The sequence below is a fragment of the Cnephaeus nilssonii genome (assembly GCF_951640355.1).
Source record: "Cnephaeus nilssonii genome assembly, chromosome: X".
In the NCBI taxonomy this organism is placed as follows: Eukaryota; Metazoa; Chordata; class Mammalia; order Chiroptera; family Vespertilionidae; genus Cnephaeus; species Cnephaeus nilssonii.
This window is the reverse complement of record NC_137071.1, coordinates 28128639-28148974: the sequence shown is the minus strand read 5'-3', so window position 1 is coordinate 28148974 and position 20336 is coordinate 28128639. Positions and strand designations below refer to the sequence as shown.

At 36.5% G+C, this 20336-nt stretch overlaps 1 protein-coding gene across 3 annotated transcripts in view; it reads right to left on the bottom strand.

Annotated features, from left to right (window-relative positions):
- Window positions 1-19409, bottom strand: part of POF1B (POF1B actin binding protein) — a gene marked incomplete at its 3' end in the record, with an annotated part of 84644 nt that extends 65235 nt beyond the window's left edge. For all 3 annotated transcript variants that reach the window (XM_079764299.1, XM_079764300.1, XM_079764298.1), the window contains exons 1-3: window positions 19367-19409; window positions 18904-19227; window positions 744-818 (exon numbers count right to left, since the gene is read on the bottom strand). In XM_079764299.1, coding sequence (XP_079620425.1) covers window positions 744-818; window positions 18904-19188 — 360 coding nt within the window. In that variant the 5' untranslated portion in view covers window positions 19189-19227; window positions 19367-19409. The remainder of the gene's footprint in view (window positions 1-743; window positions 819-18903; window positions 19228-19366) is intronic.
- Window positions 19410-20336: the final 927 nt, after the last annotated feature.

The following is a 20336-nucleotide window of genomic DNA, read 5'->3' as shown; positions in this document are numbered from 1 at the left end:
CCTATACTGTCCAAGTTCACACCCTGAAACCTCGTCTTTCTCTCTTATCCTCAAAATCCCATACACTTTATACTCCCCTACTATGTAGTAACACAATTTGGATGCTTTATATTGTATGCTCGTGGAATCTACTTTTTGAGATATGGTGACTAGCTCATTAAACACATATTTGTTAATATGGCATTTCATTATTATTATAGTGTCTTTTAAAGATCTAATGCTTAGGCTCAAGAACAATCTTAAAAATGGGTATTAGGTTATAAATACTAAGGAATCTAGATCCTTGTGTGTCTTTTAAAGCACAAACTTTTGAGAAGGGCTAGTTCTGAACCTATAAGTTATTGTCTCTGAATGTACACTCATAGTACTAACATTCACACAGTTAGGTCCTCAATCAATCCAAGATCTGTGTACTTCTTTTGTGCTCAAATCAAGGACCCTTAAAATATACATAATCAAAAGGAGATCCTTGGCTAAAAATAAACTGCACTCAAACTAAAAGCAATCAGATTGAGTAGACAATGAAACTGAAAAATCCCAATTCACAGAGATTATTTAAACACTTGCTTCACATTCCTTGATGGGCTGAACTGATGCTCATATGTGAGAATTCCCTTTCTAGTTTTATGTTCCCGACATTTTTGAATGTGTAAAACCCTATGAGGGTCTAAAGTTTGTTTAAACATATGAGCAAGGCTTACATTAAAAGAAAATAATAAAATCTAATCTATAAAATCTTTTACCTGCTCAGTAGTTGGGGCCATGTGTAGAGTGCTTGGGGTACAAGTAGATATTTTTAGAGTTGGAGAATGGAGTTCCTGTTGAGAGAAAAAAAAAGGGGGGGGGAGTTCAGAAATTGTTACGGATCCATGTCATTTGAATGCATTATTTTCTTTATTTTTATGATAACCCAATTTATCAGAAATAAGAATGTTATGCTTTCCTAGATGATGTCTAGCTATCCAAAGAGCACATTACTGAATTCATTTGTCAACTTTGCATGTAACCTAATAAGAAAATTTCAACAGTGCTTTCATGATAATGTCTTCTTCTTGTACTTTTAGGTTGCATTCTTTTTTTAGAACTCAGTTAATATACATCCCAATGTATACTATGTCTGCAATTAACAATATGCAAAATTTATCAATAAAAATGTTAAATGTAAAAATTCTCAAACCAATATAGGAAACTCCCTTTGCAAACTCAACTAAGACTACTCCCCTTAGATTCCTTCTAGCTGACCCTTAATTATGTTTTATTTGGTCTGCTTCTGGTTTAATTTCAAAGAGTAGGTTCTGATGTTTAAAAAGGATCCATGTAAGTGGAGAATATGATTTTAATAATGAGTAGATAAAAGTCATACTATTGATTATATCAACATTCTTGATATTTCTCAAATCAGCAAGGATGCATAGCTTTCTTAATATGCAAAGAGTTGATAGTATTACTTAATCTCTTCATATATTACTATACTTTTCAACCAATTGACACAATTCCAGGATACATTCCTATAATGATAAAAGTATTTTTTAGAACAAGGAGGCTATTGAATATCAGAATATGGACTTACAGAGGAAATACTGACAGAATCATATGGAAGTACAATAATATTAGGTGTGACATGCTGTTCTTAAAACAGATCTATGCGTTTACTCAATCTGCCAAATGTTCTGCACACCATGGTTTTTCTTTTTATTTTCCTTTGGTTCAACTTGTAACATTTTCATTCTCCCTCTCCCTGCTATATCAAGACCAATAATGCAAGCTTAATGTTACAAGGAAGCCTTTGAATGTGTTCCCAGATTTCCTGTTGGTTGCTGAGGAAACTGCTTTAAAAGGCAGAAAATTTAAGATAGGAGACCAAGCAGGTACATGTTCTTCAGTTTGGGAAAATGGTTACAAATACAGCTAAGTTCAAGTGGGTTTGGCTCTCAGATCTAATAGAAGCAGCTTCTGAGACATAGGGGGCAAAGGGGATACTTTTAAGTTATGCAATAGTACATGGACACATCCTCTCTAATAAAATGGTAATATGCAAATTAACCATCACTCCGCTATATAAGCCACGCCCACCAGCCAAGCCACGCCCACCAGCCAATCAGGGCGAGTATGCAAATTAACCCAAACCAAGATGGCTACAGCCACAGAGAGCAAGGTTTCCCAGGTAACAGAGCAAGCCAAGCTTTCCATAGCCGTTGCAGGCCTAAGCCTCCACTCAAGCTACAAAGTTTCAATTATAGAAGGTAAACAAATTCAAACAAATGGCGGCAGAATGGAGCTTGAAAGAGCAGGCCAGGGTTGCCGGTGGCAACAGGGGAAGCAAAGCTTTCTGCACACCCTGGCCGGGCTCACCCGCTTAAGGCTACAAAGTTTCAATTGTAGAAGGTGAATTAACTGCCACAGAAATGGCTGTATCCACGGAGGGAGCCCCAGGCTTGGCTCCGCTCCAGGCTACAAAGTTTCAATTGTAGAAGGAAAATAAATTCCAGATACCAGGGCCTCCTCTTGGGTCACCAGGGTGCGTGGCCGGCCTGCAAACCACCACAGGCCCCTCGCTCAAGCCGCACCACACCCCAGGGGAACCCCACCCTGATCCGGGACGCCCTTCAGGGCAAACCAGCTGGCCCCCACCCCTGTACCAGGCCTCTATCCTATCTAATAAAATAGTAATATGCAGATTGATCATCACTGCAACACACAATGTAGCTGCCCCCATGTGGTCAAAGATCCTGCCCCCATGTGGACACAAGATGGCCACCACAAGATGGCCAGCAGGAGAGGGCAGTTGGGAGGCACCCGGCCTGCAAGGGAGGGCAGTTGTGAGGGACCAGGCCTGCAAGGGAGGGCAGTTGAGAGGGACCAGGCTTGCAGGGGAGGGCAGTTGGAGGTGATCAACCCTGCAGGAGAGGGCAGTTAGGGGTGACCAGGCTGGCAGAGGAGGAAAGTTGGGGGCAATCAGGCTGGCAGGGGGGCAGTTAAGCATCAACCAGGCTGGCAGCGGAGTGGTTAGGGGTGATCAGGCTGGCAGGCAGAAGCGGTTAGGGGCAATCAGGAAGGCAGGCAGGCAAGAAGTTGGGAGCCAGCAGTCCTGGATTGTGAAAGGGATGTCCGACTGCTCGTTTAGGCCCGATCCTAAACGGGCAGTCGGACATCCCTCCAGGAGTCCCAGATTGGAGAGGGTACAGGCTGGGCTGAGGGACAACCCCCCGCCGTGCACGAATTTCGTGCACTGGGCTTCTAGTTCTAACATAAAATTATATACAGATCTTCCTCCATGAAGTCAAAGACCTTCCCTTAACCATGCTCCCTGCATCCAAATCCCTTACCCGAAAGTAACCATCATTGTCAGGTGCATGTTTACATAAATATATATATATATATATATATATATATATATATGTTGCATTTATTAATTTGTTATTCTGCAACATTAACCAAACAATATCTCTTGTATTATAGATTAAATATATGTATCAATTCATTATTTTAAATTAATATGTAATGTTCTATAATGTTTGTTTGTTACCTTATTTATCAAAATTTAAATTATTTCTGGGTTTTCTCTATACTGCAATGAGCATTCTTGTGCAGTGTGATTATTTCTCTTAAATCCCACAAAGAAGTGGTATTGCTGGAGCACAGAGTATGTGTACTATTTGTTTTAACAGATACTGCCCAATTCAATTCCCAAATGGCTATACTCATGGTAGTTATTTCCCCCTCTTTTTAACCAATTCAAATCTGATGACATCAGCACATTAAACAGAACAAAACTTACTGGCCAAGCGGTTAATATAAAAGAGTGTGCTGTGAAGTTTTATAAATTTTCAGAAATTAACACAAGTAGGCCTACACACAACAAACCCCACATACACATCTCTATCAATATCCATATCTATATCTATCTACTAGTGTAAAGCATAGCTTTAGGACATTTATTTATCATACCAGAGGCAGGGTTACTTTATTCAGATGCTAAGTTAGTAAATATTTGAAAAGGAAATTGGTACATTTGCACAAAGACTAGTCTGATCCTAAAATAAAATATCCAAATTTATTATATTTAGAAAGCTGACACATTAATTCTATAAATTGTAACTTAATTATTTTGAGTCTGTTATTAGAATTGATCTAGGCAAATATGGATTGCAATCCTCATAAAAACAGGACAAATGGGAAAGCTACAAAAAGTAAAATATTAAGGTGGTAGATTGATATACATCAAAGGACATTAAGACATATGATGCTGACCAGTGTGAAAAACTATAGCAGTATTAAGCTGATTATAAGGTGGAAAAGCAATCTGAATATAAAGTTTATTAATTCCAGAGAGACTTGCTAAAGAAAATTCTTTTCCCTGGAAATCTACAGAATTAGGTATGATGGTCTGAGTAAATGTCCAAAATGAACATTATCTTGATAATGGAAGGCACTTCAGTGGTATCTAGCTCTAGGAAGAATTGCAGCAAGTCATCCCTCAAATAACTATTGCCTATTCTATAGGAATTGATAAAAATGTGAATGAAGAGGATGCCTTAATTTTAAAGGCACCACAGGAATAGGAGTTTAACTCTCCCTCTTGATAACGTGTATCAGTGTGTTTAATTTTAAGTGTCCCTGATCTGTATATAGCTTACCTAAATCCTTCATGTTGAAATCATTAAATTAAAAAAAAGTTATATCTTTTGTTCTTATGCTTTCTGTGACACAGCCTCTGGGGTGCCTTTTATTTAATTAACAAAATAATTAAAATTTGGGGAAGGGGTGAGTGGTGATTACTATCATAATATAGTGGAAAGAGACCTATACATGGAGTCAGGAGCCCTGGGTTCTACTTCTAGTTATACTACTAGCTAATTGTGTGATATCAAACAACTCACATCATCTCCCTGAGCTTCAGTTTCCTCGTGTGAGAAATGGTATGTAGGTGTGTGCTAGTGTGGATTAGAGGATCTTAAACTCTCCTTTATATTTCTAATGTTCTGTGAAGATAGATAATTCCCAATGTATTTTTCCATAGAGACAAAACAATTTCAAATCCTTTAAACTAGTCAGTCTTTTCTTTTGATGATGATGATAACTAACACCAATTAAAAGCTTTCTGTGACAAATGTTACACAGATTATCTTTTTAAAAAATATATTTTTATTGATTTCAGAGAAGAAGGGAAAGGGAGAGATAGAAACAATGATGAGAGAGAATCATTGACCGGCTGCCTCCTGCACGACCCTCACTGGGGTTCGAGCCTGCAACCTGGGCATGTGCCCTTGACCAGAATCAAACCCGGGACCCTTCAGTCCGCAGGCCGACACTCTATCCACTAAGACAAACCAGCTAGGGCTACACAGATTATCTTAATATTAAAAACAACCTCATGAGGAGGATACTACTATACCCTTATTATACATCTGAATAGAGCTAGACAGAGATTGTTTAAGTAACCAGATGAAGATCACAATGTTAATACTAAGGTGCTGGAGCTGAAACTCAAGTACCATGACTCCAGAACTCACACTCTTAATTACTATACTTTGCCGCATATATAGCATATGTCATTATATTTTCTGCTTTTCAAATTATAGAACATAATTCTACTGTTAAATTTGACTAGTGCTTAAAATAGGGGGTATATATTTGTCCTTTTTATTATTTACTATCAAAGGCAACTTTTGGATGCCTGAAAACAAGAGAGCCATCCAAAAGTGACTGTGTGAGAGAATGGCTCTGATTAAATATTTTAACTTCTACTACAAATCTAATAGATTTTATAAACTGTGCCATATATTTATAGCAGGTACTCTGAAGCCTCTAAACTAAAAAAAAAAATACTTAGTACTCATATTACTTAAGTCCTTCCATTTTTCAGTAAGTCCCTACTTTTTTAAAATCAAATATTCAGCATAGCATTCAGTTATTTATTCCCATGCCTCAGATTTGCTAAACACATAAATATTGTCTTGTTGGCAACTTTCTTTTGGTAGAGGTATAGTGAAAAATAATTTTGTTTGTAATTGGGTGGGCTCAGCTTTAGTATAAAATTCAGGTCTTATTTTCCCATACTGCCTAAAGTAACGATTTTCAGCTTTGGAAAGTTGTAGCATCCCTCTTCCTCCTTTTGCTCCTCTTCCTCCTCCTTGTATACACTACATATGGAATTACTAATTCTAAGATCAAAATGGATTGAAAACAGTCTGCTTTTGGGGATAATTTCATTATGTCACTCGAGATAATTGTCCATACCTTGATATACCCTAAACCACAACTAGTCACAATACTATCTCTATTCTGTTTGCTAAAACAGCTATTTTTTTCAGAGTTAGAAAATCATATGAAACGGAAATGGAGCAAGTTTCCCTGTTATTTACCTCAGTGAGAGAGCTTTTGAGTAGCTCACACCTTAAAAACTTAGCCACATGCTCCTTTAAAATATTAAAAACAGCACATACTCTAAATGCCATGATTATTTCAGGGTAAGACCATAAAAGTCAGATCAGAAACTATTTTTGTCCTCTAATATATTTTTTATACTTTCTACACTAATAATGGAGCATTGGTGTGGAAAAAAATATACAGTAAGGGTAATCATCAAATGATTTGCTGAAATGAATAAATATAAACTTGTTTAAACTGAAAATACTTTAGTAAGGTTAAGTGAGATAGCTGATACAGTAGAAATATCAAGAGCTAGTTTCTAAACCCAGGGCATTCATTAACTAGCTGGTATAACTTGGAAAATTTATTTTGAGCTATTTGAGCCTTGATTCCTTTATTTGTCCAAGGCAAATAACATACAATGCGTGTTTTTATTTGTATACTGTACAATTTGTACAGTGGCTGTAATAATGCTTTTTTCTACTTAATATTTGGAGTAATAGTGAGTAAAAATGTATGTAAAAGAATTTTGAAAAATAAAACATACCATCTATTTATATAAGGCATTATTTTTACTGGATTGGTTACATGTGCAACAAAGTTATTTGTTCAATATTTCTTATGTAATGGTATTGAAAGAGATATAAAAGAACTATACAGAACTTACTATGGAAGTTCTGAGAGCTAAGAGATAGTTTTCTAGAGAACTATTCTTAGCTGTAACTACGTTTGTGAAGATTTTAAAATAATTGTATGCAGGAACCTATGCAACAAGCTGAAGCCTGTGTTAGAAGAGAAATGGGTAGATAAATATGTTTGAGGACAAAAATATTTCCTTGGAAAGTTCTAAATGTATTTTGGTGTGTGAACAAGTACTGAACAGTATTAGTAGTTTTTATGAGGGAATTTTGGAGCACATAACTAAATCAATTACAGGATAACTGAGTTAAGATTCAATAAATAAAAACACTTCACTTAGAATTTCAATAGCAGGGGAAGTAGAGGGACTGTCTTTATAAGCAAATTAATTAACACCTTCAAGCTAATTTGTTTACAGGAAGTATCACAGCAAATCCAGGGGAGATCAGAATCACTAACCCTTTAAAGTATTGATAAAATAAGTAATCATAAATATTTGTCCATAAGGAACATATAAATAAAAAATAAACAAGTCAAATCCAGATGCTTAAAGGAACACAAGAACCAGAATAGAATACTAATTGACTTTTAAATAGCTCCTTATGTTTAATGTGTTGTTTACTTTTATAAAGGGACAATTTGTGTCCTACTATCCATTTTCAGTTCAAAAATAGGGAATTGAAGAGTGAAACCCACAAATAATCCTTGTCATATATCTTTATTAAAGCCAGTGCTGATAGCCACATTCATACATTTTTGCAAGCCTTAATCACAAAGAGAGGGGGCGAGCAAGGAAGGGAGGGGTACAAGCAGAGAGGGAGAATTTCCATTCTATTCTTCCAAACATTCATTTTGATTTGTGTTTGTGTTTTGATTTTTAAAAAATATCAACAGAAATTATAATACTTGATATAAGTACATATAGTTAAATGTTTAAAAGTGATACTCGCTTTAAAATGGAGACCACACCTGGAATAAATTTGGAAGTGGAGTATTGCATTGAGGAGAGGGTGAGAAGATTCAGGGTTGGAGAAGATAACTTAAAGTAGACAGTTTTCCAGATGGATTTTGAGGGAGAGGTAGAATTCCAGCAGAAATATGAGGGAAGGGTGAATGTTGCCAGAGCAAGGGATTGAATGAACAAAATGGGGTGGGTAGGAAGGAAACAAAATCATCAGTTTATTTATGAAACTGAGAGTAGTATAGTGTATCTGGAGCACCAGGTAGGAGGAGTTGGATACTGTGAGAGAAGAGTGTAAAAATAGGATGGAACTATCCTAAAGAGGTCCTTTAACATCAAGGTAAGGAGTTTGAACCTAACTTTGGAACTTGATCATCAAAGATTTTTTTTTGGCGGGGACCAGGTGGATCACTGTGCCTGGATAAGGAAACAGTGACACAGCCTGTAAGCCAAAGCTTTGTTTTATAGTCAGATCATACAAAGCAAAACAAGAGCAAGATGTTTACAATGTTCTTGCGAGTTTCAAATCTGCTTCTTTCCTGTTGTTGCCATTCTCTGAACTCTATCAAGCTTTGTTTAGGCAGTACTTGCTGCACCACCACCATCCCTCTTCTGCGCCGCCCCCCCCCCCGCCCCCCCCCCCCCCCCCCCCCGCTTCCCCGCAGCCCACATCCCTTAGCTACCTAGGACTGTAGGTTTGGACTACAAGGTCAAGCTTACAACCATAGCCCTTTGGCTATAATTGTGCTGGGAGGGCTTTGCCCTCCAAGCTGGGACTTGTATGTGGCTTTGCCACAAGTCAGTCTGAGGCTTGATCCTGTCTGAACGCTGTAGCCGCTCTCCCCAGTCCATATTATCTTTCTTATGTCATGGTCTGATCATAAAGGAGAGAGGGATCAAGTTTCATTTTCATTGAAAATAATTGTATGCAGGAACCAAAATTTTTAAATTTTATAAAATATTTTTAAAGATTCTGAATTACAAACCAAATGCCATTACTGAGATAATAATTTTTACAATAAGGTACAAGCCAATTTTATTTCTTCATATTATTTCTATTAAAGTGCTGCCAAAGAATTTATGAGATTTACGTAACTAAATTCAATCACGTTATTACCCAGTGATAGAGCTTTGTATATTTTTATACAAAATAATCAATAAAATGTATGAGAATAATATAAAAATCCTGAACAGCAAAAATAATATCTGCCTTTTTGGTAAATAACATAATATTTTAAAATAATTGAAATGTTCTTTTACATTATTTATTTATGCCCAAGCTTATGTCCCAAAAGATTTTAAGTGATTTATAATGGGAGCACCTATAAGAAAATGATCCTGAAGTATGAATAGGAATCAGATATTGGAGACTGTATAACATAGATAAAAGTCAAATGTGTAGACGAGGAATACACAGTATACTGTTGTGGTTACAAGTACATATCTGTAGCTAGACTGCTAGATTTAAATCCTAGTTCTACTATACAGTAGTTGTATGAACTTGAGCAAGTCACATAACTTCTCTGTGCCTTGATTACCTGATCTTATAAAAATGGTTATGATATTTGAACTTTTACTGAAGTTTAAAAATTCAATAAGTTAAGGGAGATAGGCAATTTCAGAAAGACTATGAAACACATTTCATAGTCCCAAAAGAAAGGAAGATGAATTTTTAGGAGGGGATATTTTTAATTTTATACCTCTTTTTAACCATCTGCTCGGTCAAAAAGCGAGGTTCTGGGAAAAATTCACAGACAGACAAACGTATAGATATATGCATACACACATAAAAATCTTTCATTCAAGTTCTTTTTATTGAAGGTTTATTAAGTTAATTCTTCCTCTACTGAAATAGTCGCTCTAAACTTATACTTTGAGAATTTGTGCCTTCATTTTTTGTTTCATTCCTATGTGCCCACTATAGCTGATTATGTAAATTGTCAGCACTTTGATCACATATTTGTACCACCATGAATTTTTTTGAATGTGATGATCTTAGAGGCATTTTTATATTTAAATGAGCAGCTTGAATATATAGATCTGCCATGTCCAGTAGACTTCTCTGTAATTTTCTTTTAATTAATTAATTAATTAATTAATTAAATCTTTATTGTTCAGATGATTATTACAGGTGTTCTTCTTTCCCCCCCATAGCTCCCCTCTACTTGATTCCCCACCCCATCCCATACCCTTACCCCCCCGCCACTGTCTTCATCCATAGGTGTAAGATTTTTGTCCAATCTCTTCCTGCACCCCTCAGACTCACTTCCCCCTGAGAATTGTCTGTCGCCTCCCTTTCTATGTCCCTGATTCTATTATATTCACCAGTCCATTCTGTTCTTCAGATTTTTTTATTCACTTGATTTTTAGATTCACTTGTTGGTAAGTATGTATTTGATGTTTTTTTGTTGTTCATAATTTTTACCTTTACCTTTTTCTTCTTCTTCTTAAAGAATACCCTTCAGCATTTCATGTAATCCTGGTTTGGTGGTGATGAACTCCTTTAGCTTTTTCTTGTCTGTGAAGCTCTTCGTCTGACCTTCAATTCTGAATGATAGCTTTGCTGGGTAGAGTAATCTTGGTTGTAGGTTCTTGCTGTTCATCACTTTGAATATTTCTTGCCACTCCCGTCTGGCCTGCATAGTTTCTGTTGAGAAATCAGCTGACAGTCGTATGGGTACTCCCTTGTAGGTAACTAACTGTTTTTCTCTTGCTGCTTTCAAGATTGTCTCTTTGTCTTTTGCCCTAGGCATTTTAATTATGATGTGTCTTGGTGTGGTCCTCTTTGGATTCCTCTTGTTTGGGGTTCTGTGTGCTTCCTGGACTTGTAAGTCTATTTCTTTAATCAGGTGGGGGAAGTTTTCTGTCATTATTTCTTCAAATAGGTTTTCAGTATCTTGCTCTCTCTCTTCTTCTGGCACCCCAAAAATTCGGATGTTGGTATGCTTAAAGCCATCCCAGAGGCTCCTTACGCTATACTCACACTTTTGGATTTTTCTTACTTTCCGCCTCTCTGGTTGGGTGCTTTTTGCTTCCCCATGTTCCAGATCTTTGGTTTGACTCTTGGGGTACGGTGATCTACAATTGAGTTTCTGTATATTCTTTATTTCAGACAGTGTATGCATAATTTCTGACTGGTCCTTTTCCATTTTTTTGTTATTCTCATTAAGGTCCTTGAAGGTCTCTTCAAGTTTATCAGCGGTTTTTAGAAGATTCTTGAGTAACCTTATAAATGTGGTTCTGAACACTGTGTCGTCCATTAGTTTACTTTCCTCCATCTCTTCTATTCGTGACCTGCTTCGGTGTCTCCACATTTTGGCTGCCTCCCTGTGTTGATGGAGTGGCTTTGTGTGGTCAGTGACCTATAGGGGCTGGTAGCTCAGCTTCCCCAATCTCCCTAAGTGGTCGCTCTTGGTAACCCCCTTTGTGGGCTGAGTGCAAAGTCTTGGTGTTGGTAGACCTTGATTGCTGTTGGTACACTGAGAGGATTTGACCTCCAGTCCAATTGGTTGTGAGGATCAGCTGTGTCTACGCCAGGAGACAGCCTTATTCAACTAGACTTGAAAAATTGTAAAAGCCTCTGTTGGTAAGTATGTATTTGGTAAATAACATAATATTTTAAAATAACATAATATTTAAAATACATCTGTGCTCAGCTTGGATGGGGCGGAGTTTCAGGGTGGAGCCTACAGCCTTGGCTTCCCGTCAGCCCTGCCCTATGAGGTTCCTGGGTCTCAGTGTCCCTCAGTGTCCCTCTGTACTCCCTGCAAGCACCTCTGAGAGAAAGGCACCCTGGAGTTTCACCTGCTGCCAAACAGTCTAGTCTCTCCCCCAATGAATCTGGATTCCCAGATTCTTGCCTGGAACTGGGTTTCAGTGCAGTTGGAATTGGGGCTCAGTGCAATCCGGAGCTTTTGTCTCCTTCCCGCTAAGGCAATTCAGCGGCACAGTCAACAGTCCGTCCTCTGCGTGCATTCCAGAGCTCTGCCTTTTGCCGCTCCCCTTACAGCCCAGATTACCCCAGTATGAGCCTGGCTTCCCAGGGTCTTGCCCGGAACTGGGGTTTAGTGCAGTCAGAGCTGGGGTTCAGAGCAATCTGGAGCTTTTAACTCCTTCCCGCTAGAGAACGCCAGCCAGGCACTCAGCCGCCCGTCCTCTCTGGCTCCATCCTCCCCGCACGTGCGCGCGCCTGTGTCTCCGTACCTCAGGCTTTTATGGCTCCTCTGATTTTCCTTGTCGTTTTCTCTTTCTTTCTAGTTGTGGGCGTTTCAGTCAGCCAGCTTTCCAGTGGTTCTGGATGATGTCCGTTTTGACTTTTAGTTGTATTTTTGAAATTGTTTTGCGAGGCTGCAGGTTAGGTGTTTACCTATGCCGCCATCTTGGTTTCTCTCTCTGTAATTTTCTTTAACTGTACTGTCCAACTAGCCATATGTGGTTGTTGAGCACTCAAAATGTAGCTAGTGCCACTGAGGAACTGAATACTATTTAAATTTATTTGATGCTAATTAATTTAAATATAAATAGTCACATTCTACCCTATTGGAAGTCCAATTCTACAGAAAACATTAGGTAAGAGGCAGACCGCAAGCAAGCTTTTATGCTCAGTGTCACTACGATTTAAAAAGGAAAAAAGAAAAAAAAACAGATGTAAAAACTCTATTTCAAATATAGAGGTTCAAGTTCTAATACTCTTAAGAGTATGAGAACTCCCAAATTACTCTTTCTAAAGGATATTTATGCCAGTAAATATTATAAATACATTCCTACTGTTACAGTCTTTTTATTATATACCATGAATTTTAGAAAATTGCTTTAATGCTTTTCCTTATTAGTCTTTCTTAGCTAGTAGAGCCCTAATAAGCTTTTCAAGCATATATGTTTGCCTCATCTTTCCAGTGTGAAAGGAACTATTACTTTATAGTCTAGTCATTAAGTTCATTAACTTATTTTGCCTGTGCAGGTAGGGGCTTTTTTGGATATATTTTATAAGATAATACCAATGGAAAAATTATTGAGTGCCAACTCTGTGCCAGTCATTGTGTTGGGCATCTACACATGTTATCTTTTTCAATATTCACTACATTTCTGAAGGAAGGTATTATTGTCTTCACCTTACAAATGAGGACACTGAGGCCCTGAGAAGTCAAGTAATTTATTCTAGGTAATGCAGCATTAACACTTACTATGTGTCAGGGCACCGTGCTGCGTGTTATTCACCATACATTATTGCATTTGCCTCTAACAACAAAACTATGAATTAGATATTAATTCCCCATATTATAGATGGGACAACTGAGGCATATAGCTAGCAAGCCCTCGAACCAGGAATTAAACCCAAAAAGTTTAAAACCTAAGCCTACACTCTTAGCCATTACACTAGAGAGTGTCATAGTTCGCTTCTGCCAAAGTCACCACTGAACATTTATTATTTGCAGCTCTCCAGAGACACATGTTGAGACATATTTCACATAGATTCACTTGTATGGGCATTTTCTACACACAATTTTATCTGTGACTGATCTGTAGTCTCTGCAAAATATGAACCTCTTCAGTAAATAACTTTTGGTTTTCATTTTCCTATTGATAGCTCTGATCTAAGAGTTCAAGACCTTGGTGCAATAGATGCAGGAGAGATGGTGAGACCCCTGGGAATGAGAATTAGGTAAGAAACAGAGGAAATTACATACATAGTACAGGACTTTGTTCTCTAAATATTTGGAAGCTTATTGAAATGAACATGGAACTTTTTCATGTTGTCTAATTAAAATTTTAAAACTTTACTTGAAAACTAGTAAATAACATAATGTTCCAAGAAGAAAGTCTTGGGAGTCTTGTGGATGCTACCATTAGTCCTAATGACTGAGAATCACTGAAAGTAATAATGGGAACATCCTAGGCTGAACAGTTTCCAAATAGGCAATATGTTTAAAAACCACCTGACATTTATGCTGACAAAATTTGCCAAGATAAACTTCCATTTGAATAAATTCCCTGAATAGTATGGGAGATGTTTTGTTAGAACCTTTCAAAGCCAGTGATGTGGTTAAACACCTGCCTTAGGTTATTGTTGAGATGTTATTCTGAACTTTGTACAGGAAGAAACTTGTAAATTACAATGATCTGTCTGTAGATGAAACAAACACTTCCTTATTTAAAGTCTGTGATTCTGTTCTCATGTAAAGAAAGCAATAGAAATTACTAGAATACTAGTAATAGAACTACTTCCCCTCATTCCTTTCCTCCAACAGTAATTCTCATTTAAGAGACTCATTCCAGGATAATTTCTCTTCTTTTCCTACAGGAAACTAGGAGAGAAAATACAGTATACAGTCTCTTTGTAGTACATGCTTTTTGTCTTTAAAAAATGAGAAGTATATATGCTCCACTGGAAGTCAAAAAAGTATCGCTATTGAAATAGCTTCTGGTATGAAGAAAAAGTTAGCTCAAATAGACTAGTTTAGAAAGGTTTTTACTTTTAAGTGGGGTTTTAAAGCATGACAAATCTCCCAGTTGTTTTAACATGAATTATCAAGAAAATAAATTTGGATCAAGACAGTTAAAGGACAAGTTCACCCCCCTTCCCCTTGTCTCAAGTCCCCCACCTTCACACACACACACACACACACACACACACACACACACACACACACACACAACAGCTTATATGTGAGTGCCATTGACTAAAAACAGGCCTAGAAATTTATTAGACCTCCCTTAAACAAAAGGCAAAGCCAACTGGCATGGACAATTTCATCCAACAATTAGGTACACTCACGATTTCTATAGCTTAATTTAATTGTAAACACAAAGGGGATGACCAAGGCTGAAAACGTGTGCCTCTTTATCCTATGACCTCATTCCTTTTTCAGGCAACCTACTTCCCTGAACAATCATTCACTTTAGTGACCACACCTTTGAACAAACCACACCCTTGAACAACAATTTATCAAAGCACCATGTCCCTCCCCACAGAACAGGAAAAATTCTGATAGAGTATAGAAATCCCAGCACAATAAGGGAGCTATCCACAATCTTTGTAACAAAAGAAAAGGGAAAAAATAATATAACAAAAATAAGCCCAGCTGAATAATTACTGAGAGCAGAGACCATTTATAAACACCCGTTCTCCCCTGGGCCACTCTCTAGAGTTGAATTTGTTTGCAAGTTTCAAATTCAAAAGAATGGTAACCCATATAACATATACATTAAGAGGTTCCTTCTTTCACCCAAACTTGGTGTATTCAATAAGATGATTGATGGCCAAAACACAAAATAATATTTAAAAATGAAATATAGATATATGGGATACCTAAAGACTAGGTCCTGTATATCTGTTTGTAATATGGCCTCTCCCTAGATGAGCAAATGGTATTTATCCTGATAATGACAGTGCTTTCTACATAATAGACACTTAATAAATATCTGTTCAATGAATAACTAGTATTAAAAATATTTTTTCATCTATTTCTCACACCACAGAGCTCCTCTGAATACATGGAAAATACCTTGAACTTCATGAAAAATTAAATTAATGGAATGGAAAAATACATGTCTAGTGAGTAATTAACATCAATGCTACTAATTTGAGACAGTATGTAATTTTGAGTTGTGATGGTAGATTAATATTTAAGCTTTTAAAAAGGTTGAGCTGTGAAGTTTTTTTTAATTTTGTTTTATGTAATTTTTTAGAAATACAGTTATTTACAGTATCATATTCATTTTTAAATGCATCTATGAACTTTATTGCACCCATGTTTGATTTTACTTGTTCATATAAATAAAGCTGATAATTTAATTCTACCATCAATTTTGAATATTTCACCAGTAACTGGTTTCTATATTAAAATTTCTCTGAGGAACACTCTATCTATCAGACAAAATAATAACCAAGAGAATCATAAAATATAGCTGACCAATTATTGGCAAGAAAGAAAGCAACATTATATCTGGAGAAACTGAAAATACATTTACATCTATAAACATCATTTTAGTGCACAAGAAGGTGATAGAGGAAAAACATATACTAAAAAGCCAGATATAGAAAATACTAAAATCTTGCAAAAAAACATTTGGTTAAAACTAAAATTAAAAATATAAGCTAAAATTAAAATTCAGGAAGCAAAGCAGAGTAGCATCAATTTTGGTTTCTCAAAAAGAACATATTTTACTACTGGCAATTATATATTTTTAAAAATCATATGAATTGTCTGAATGTCACCTAAACACCAAAATACTAAAAATAAAGTAAAAGTTTAATTGAATTTATGATGACCAACCATTTCCTTAGGTGACATGGTCACAAATTCTAGCATCAGAATAATTGCCATATACCAACTCAAAATGTCTCTGAAACATAGCATATTAAGCAGAGACTTTATTAAAACATAAAATAAACAAAAAATAATTTTGAGTAATATGTACTGCTTGCGTGTGCTTGGCATAATTCATAACAAAGCTATCACCACATCTTACCCAGCCATATCTTAACCATTTTGTTAGCATGAAGGTAATTTCAGATCAAATTGAGGTTCTACTTTACACAACACCACCCTTCCAATAAATAGGGAGAAAAAAATAAAATAGAAAAGCTTCCTAGTCACATTCTTTGTGGCAACTATCTAAAAGTTTTTTGACAAATTATATTTTAGTGGAGTTGTTAATCCCCTTTGATATCTAACTCAATTTTCAATATTTTTGTCAAATTTTCTCTTTTCTTGTTTCACTAAGGGAATGAAGCTACTTTTTTTTTTTTTTTTTACTTTACCACATATCTAGAATTTCACCTCAACCATTTTCATCCAGCCTTTTCTTTCCTTTCAATTGCAAATAATTTCAGACTTTACAACAACTTCCATTCCAATCTCTTATCCTAGTTTCTGTGGCCATATTTTTGGTCCCTAAGATTCTTTATAGAGCCCCCTATGGAGAACTACATTTCTGGATGAAGATAGTCTCCTAAAGATCACTTAAACAAATATTAGACAAAAAGAAGGAAAGTCTTGTAAAAAACTAGGCCAGCTTGGCCCTGGGATTATTACCAAGGTAAGTTGAACTAAAGAGCATACAATAAAATGTATTCCTAAAGTTCTGTAGTCAATATTTATGATTTGCCAAATTTCAGCTTTTCACTTTTTATCTATTTATCTTGCTTTTTCTAGCAATTTGACAAGAAAAGAGGTTAATTGTGTAAATAACTATGACAGGTAGGGTGGTTTTAGCATTCTTATGATAATGGTAACTGTTGTCTTTGACCTCATTGTTTTGGAGCTACTTAAAAACACAGGTGACACCCACTTAGTTGTTAATCAGCATCTAATATAGATTACTGGAATGTACATTTGCATTATTATCACTTATATACACTAGTATTTTTAACCTTTATATTTTTTCTGCCCTTTGAATTCAACATAGGTGGAGTTTTTTTCAACTAAGAAATTACTAACAGTAGATCATGGGTTTTTCTTCGTATTTTTCCCTCAAATTAAACTAGGGGTAAAAGAAAAGAGTAAGACTGTAGCCCCTGTAGTTGTTATCTATATTTTCTCTAAAATTATTTAAAAATAGTTTTATTATACACTTGAGAAATATTGCTTTATATCTGATTTTAAATTGGTCCCAGGATTATTACAAAGGTAAGTTGAACTAAAGAACATGCCATAAAATGTATTCTCAAAATTCTGTAGTTAATATTTATGATTTACTAAATTTCAGCTTTTTAATTATTATCTATTCATCTTGCTTTTTCTATCAATTTGACAAGAAATTGAGGTTTTAGGGAAAATAATTCATATTATTCCAGATTGGTATGATAATGCAACATAAGATAATATCCCAGTGGTTGTATTCTTTTATCTCTCTTTCTTTTTGAGCTCTTTACAGTACAAATTATATCTTGAAAACATAATTTCAGTTTGGACAGAAGTTTCCAGAAAGTTTAAAAACATGGAAATTCAATGTAAAGAAGGTCAAAGAATGAAAACATAGAGGTGTTAATTTTATATAGTCTTGCAATGTTTCTATACATTCATTGGTATGATTATTAGTACAGATCTTGATGCTGAAATAACCCCTTTACAAACACATTTATTTAATTTTAAAGGGTGTCTTAGAGTTCCACTCTTTTTAGCTTTCAGATAAACAATTGCTTACATCTTGCCTTCCTTAATCCTATATCCACTCTTTCAATACTCTTACCAATATTCATAAATTATTCACCTTAGCTGTGCAAGAGCCATGTGTCATTTCCAGAATATGAAACACATATGGCAATTCAAATAAGGATTTGTGCCTGTCATTTATCCTAGAACAGCATACTATTTGCTGAACACAAATATTTGCTTGTCACACCATACATGTCATTGACCCTGAGCCATCATATTTGATACAAAAAAATCTATTTCTGATATGAAGTGAATCAACAAAAACATATTCTATAAAAATTATCATATTCAAGTTGAGGATTGCTTTGTGGTAGGAGCAAAAAGACTACCTCAGATCAGATATTCCAATCAAATGCAACAAAAATGAGCCAACCTATGCTCTAGTTAAATTATGAAAATTACGGGAACTGGTTACAAACAACCATAGGCATGAGTAAATGAAAGAACAACCAAGAGATGAAATTTTGACTTACTGTACATTGGATATGTAGCTGCATTCCACTGAGAGGTAACATTATTTATAACAGAGGCAGAGAAATAGAAAGAAAAGAAGTGACAAAGGACTGGTATGCATATGAGCATACCCAATGGGCACAGATGGGGTGGGGGTAAGGGAATGTGCTGGGGGTTGGGGGGAGCCGGGGAGAGATCAACAGGGGGAAAAGGAGACTTATGTAATTCATTAAACAATAAAGAACTTAAATTAAAAAAAAGAAATGAGGTTCAAGATTTCCCCTCTCTATTAGCCTGACATAGCTCTCTTTGTGGTACCTGGGAATGGTCGCTCCAAACCAAATTTTGGTAGGAGGAGGAAGATTTGAGAGGGGAGAGCACTTCCCGGGAGCCGATGGGATCCAAGGCTTGAACCACCTTATTCATGGGTCCACTGTAGGTCCTCACTCGCTCATACACTACATTTTTTTCTGGAGGCTGCTGGGCTTGACTTGACTGATGGTAGCAGTGGTAATGCTGGGGCTGGCACTGCAGCACCTCTGGGAGTTGCTGAATCCCACAGCTGCTGCTGTTCATCTCATTCCAATAGCTTGAACTCATCATCTTCTCGGTGGTCAGTAAGGTACACACCAGATGCTCTCCCTAAGGAACAAACAGAGAAAAGGAGAGAGACAGAGAGATCATGAAAGGAAAAGATAGGAAGGCAGACAGGCAGGTACATGTACAAGCCTTTTACCAACCACCTCTGTCTATAGTGGTGCCAGGGGGAAATGAGAGTTACCTGAGCAGCAGCAGGAGCAGGTCTGGCAGCTGTAGAGGAGGCAGCAAAGTATTTGAACACTAATGGAAAGTGGAGCCACCCTGTGAGATTGCTCCAGGAAATGGTACTGACACGCCTCTGATGGGCGTATTCACCAGACAGGTTAACCTGCCAGGAGAGGCCCTGCATTGCCATGGAGATAGCTACAAAGCTGCCCAGTAGATAAGGGAATTTGGAAAGAGCAGAAATGTGGAATTTTAGGGCTGAAGCCAAAGCTTCCAAGTCCACAGGCTTGGAAATTCACTTTAACTGTAAACAGGCAGACAAAGGCATGCTCATGCCAAAAGTTATTAGAGAACAAAAAGTCACAAACATGACACTGAAGTGGCTTTGACCTGGTTCTTTTGAAGCTTAGCAAAGGTGTGATTATTGTCATTAGAGTCCCAGACCAAAATATGATGTTAGCCTAGGGACATGCTAATTCACAGATAAATTTGGATTCTTTGTAAAATCCAGCTGATAATTGCAGTTAAGGGAGATTACTATGGGGTCTCCATCTGGCAACTCTTTGTAATTTATGGACCTGTTTATCTTGCTCCGAGCCTAGTATGACTTTCTAACTTACATTAAAGTAGATTTGTCTAAATGACTGTATGCCTGTTTATACATGGGGAGTGGTAAAAAAAAATCTAACAATTCCACAAATGCTTTGCATTTTAACATTTAGATTTATTCTTTTGCCTTTTTTGTGTGTGTGTGTGTTGTTTTTTTTTTTTTTTTTTTTTTTTTTTTTTTTTTTTTTTACAAAATAATGTACCTCAATTGTATTTTTCCCTAGGAAACACTGAGTTTGATTACTTTCAAAATATCTAGTTAAGGGTTTGGCAAGTCCTGAGGGTTGACTTACCTGATATGCTTAGCACTGACAACCCAGACCCTGCCCACGCCAGCTGCAGACTGTTATAATAATAATGATAAGAATAATATAAAA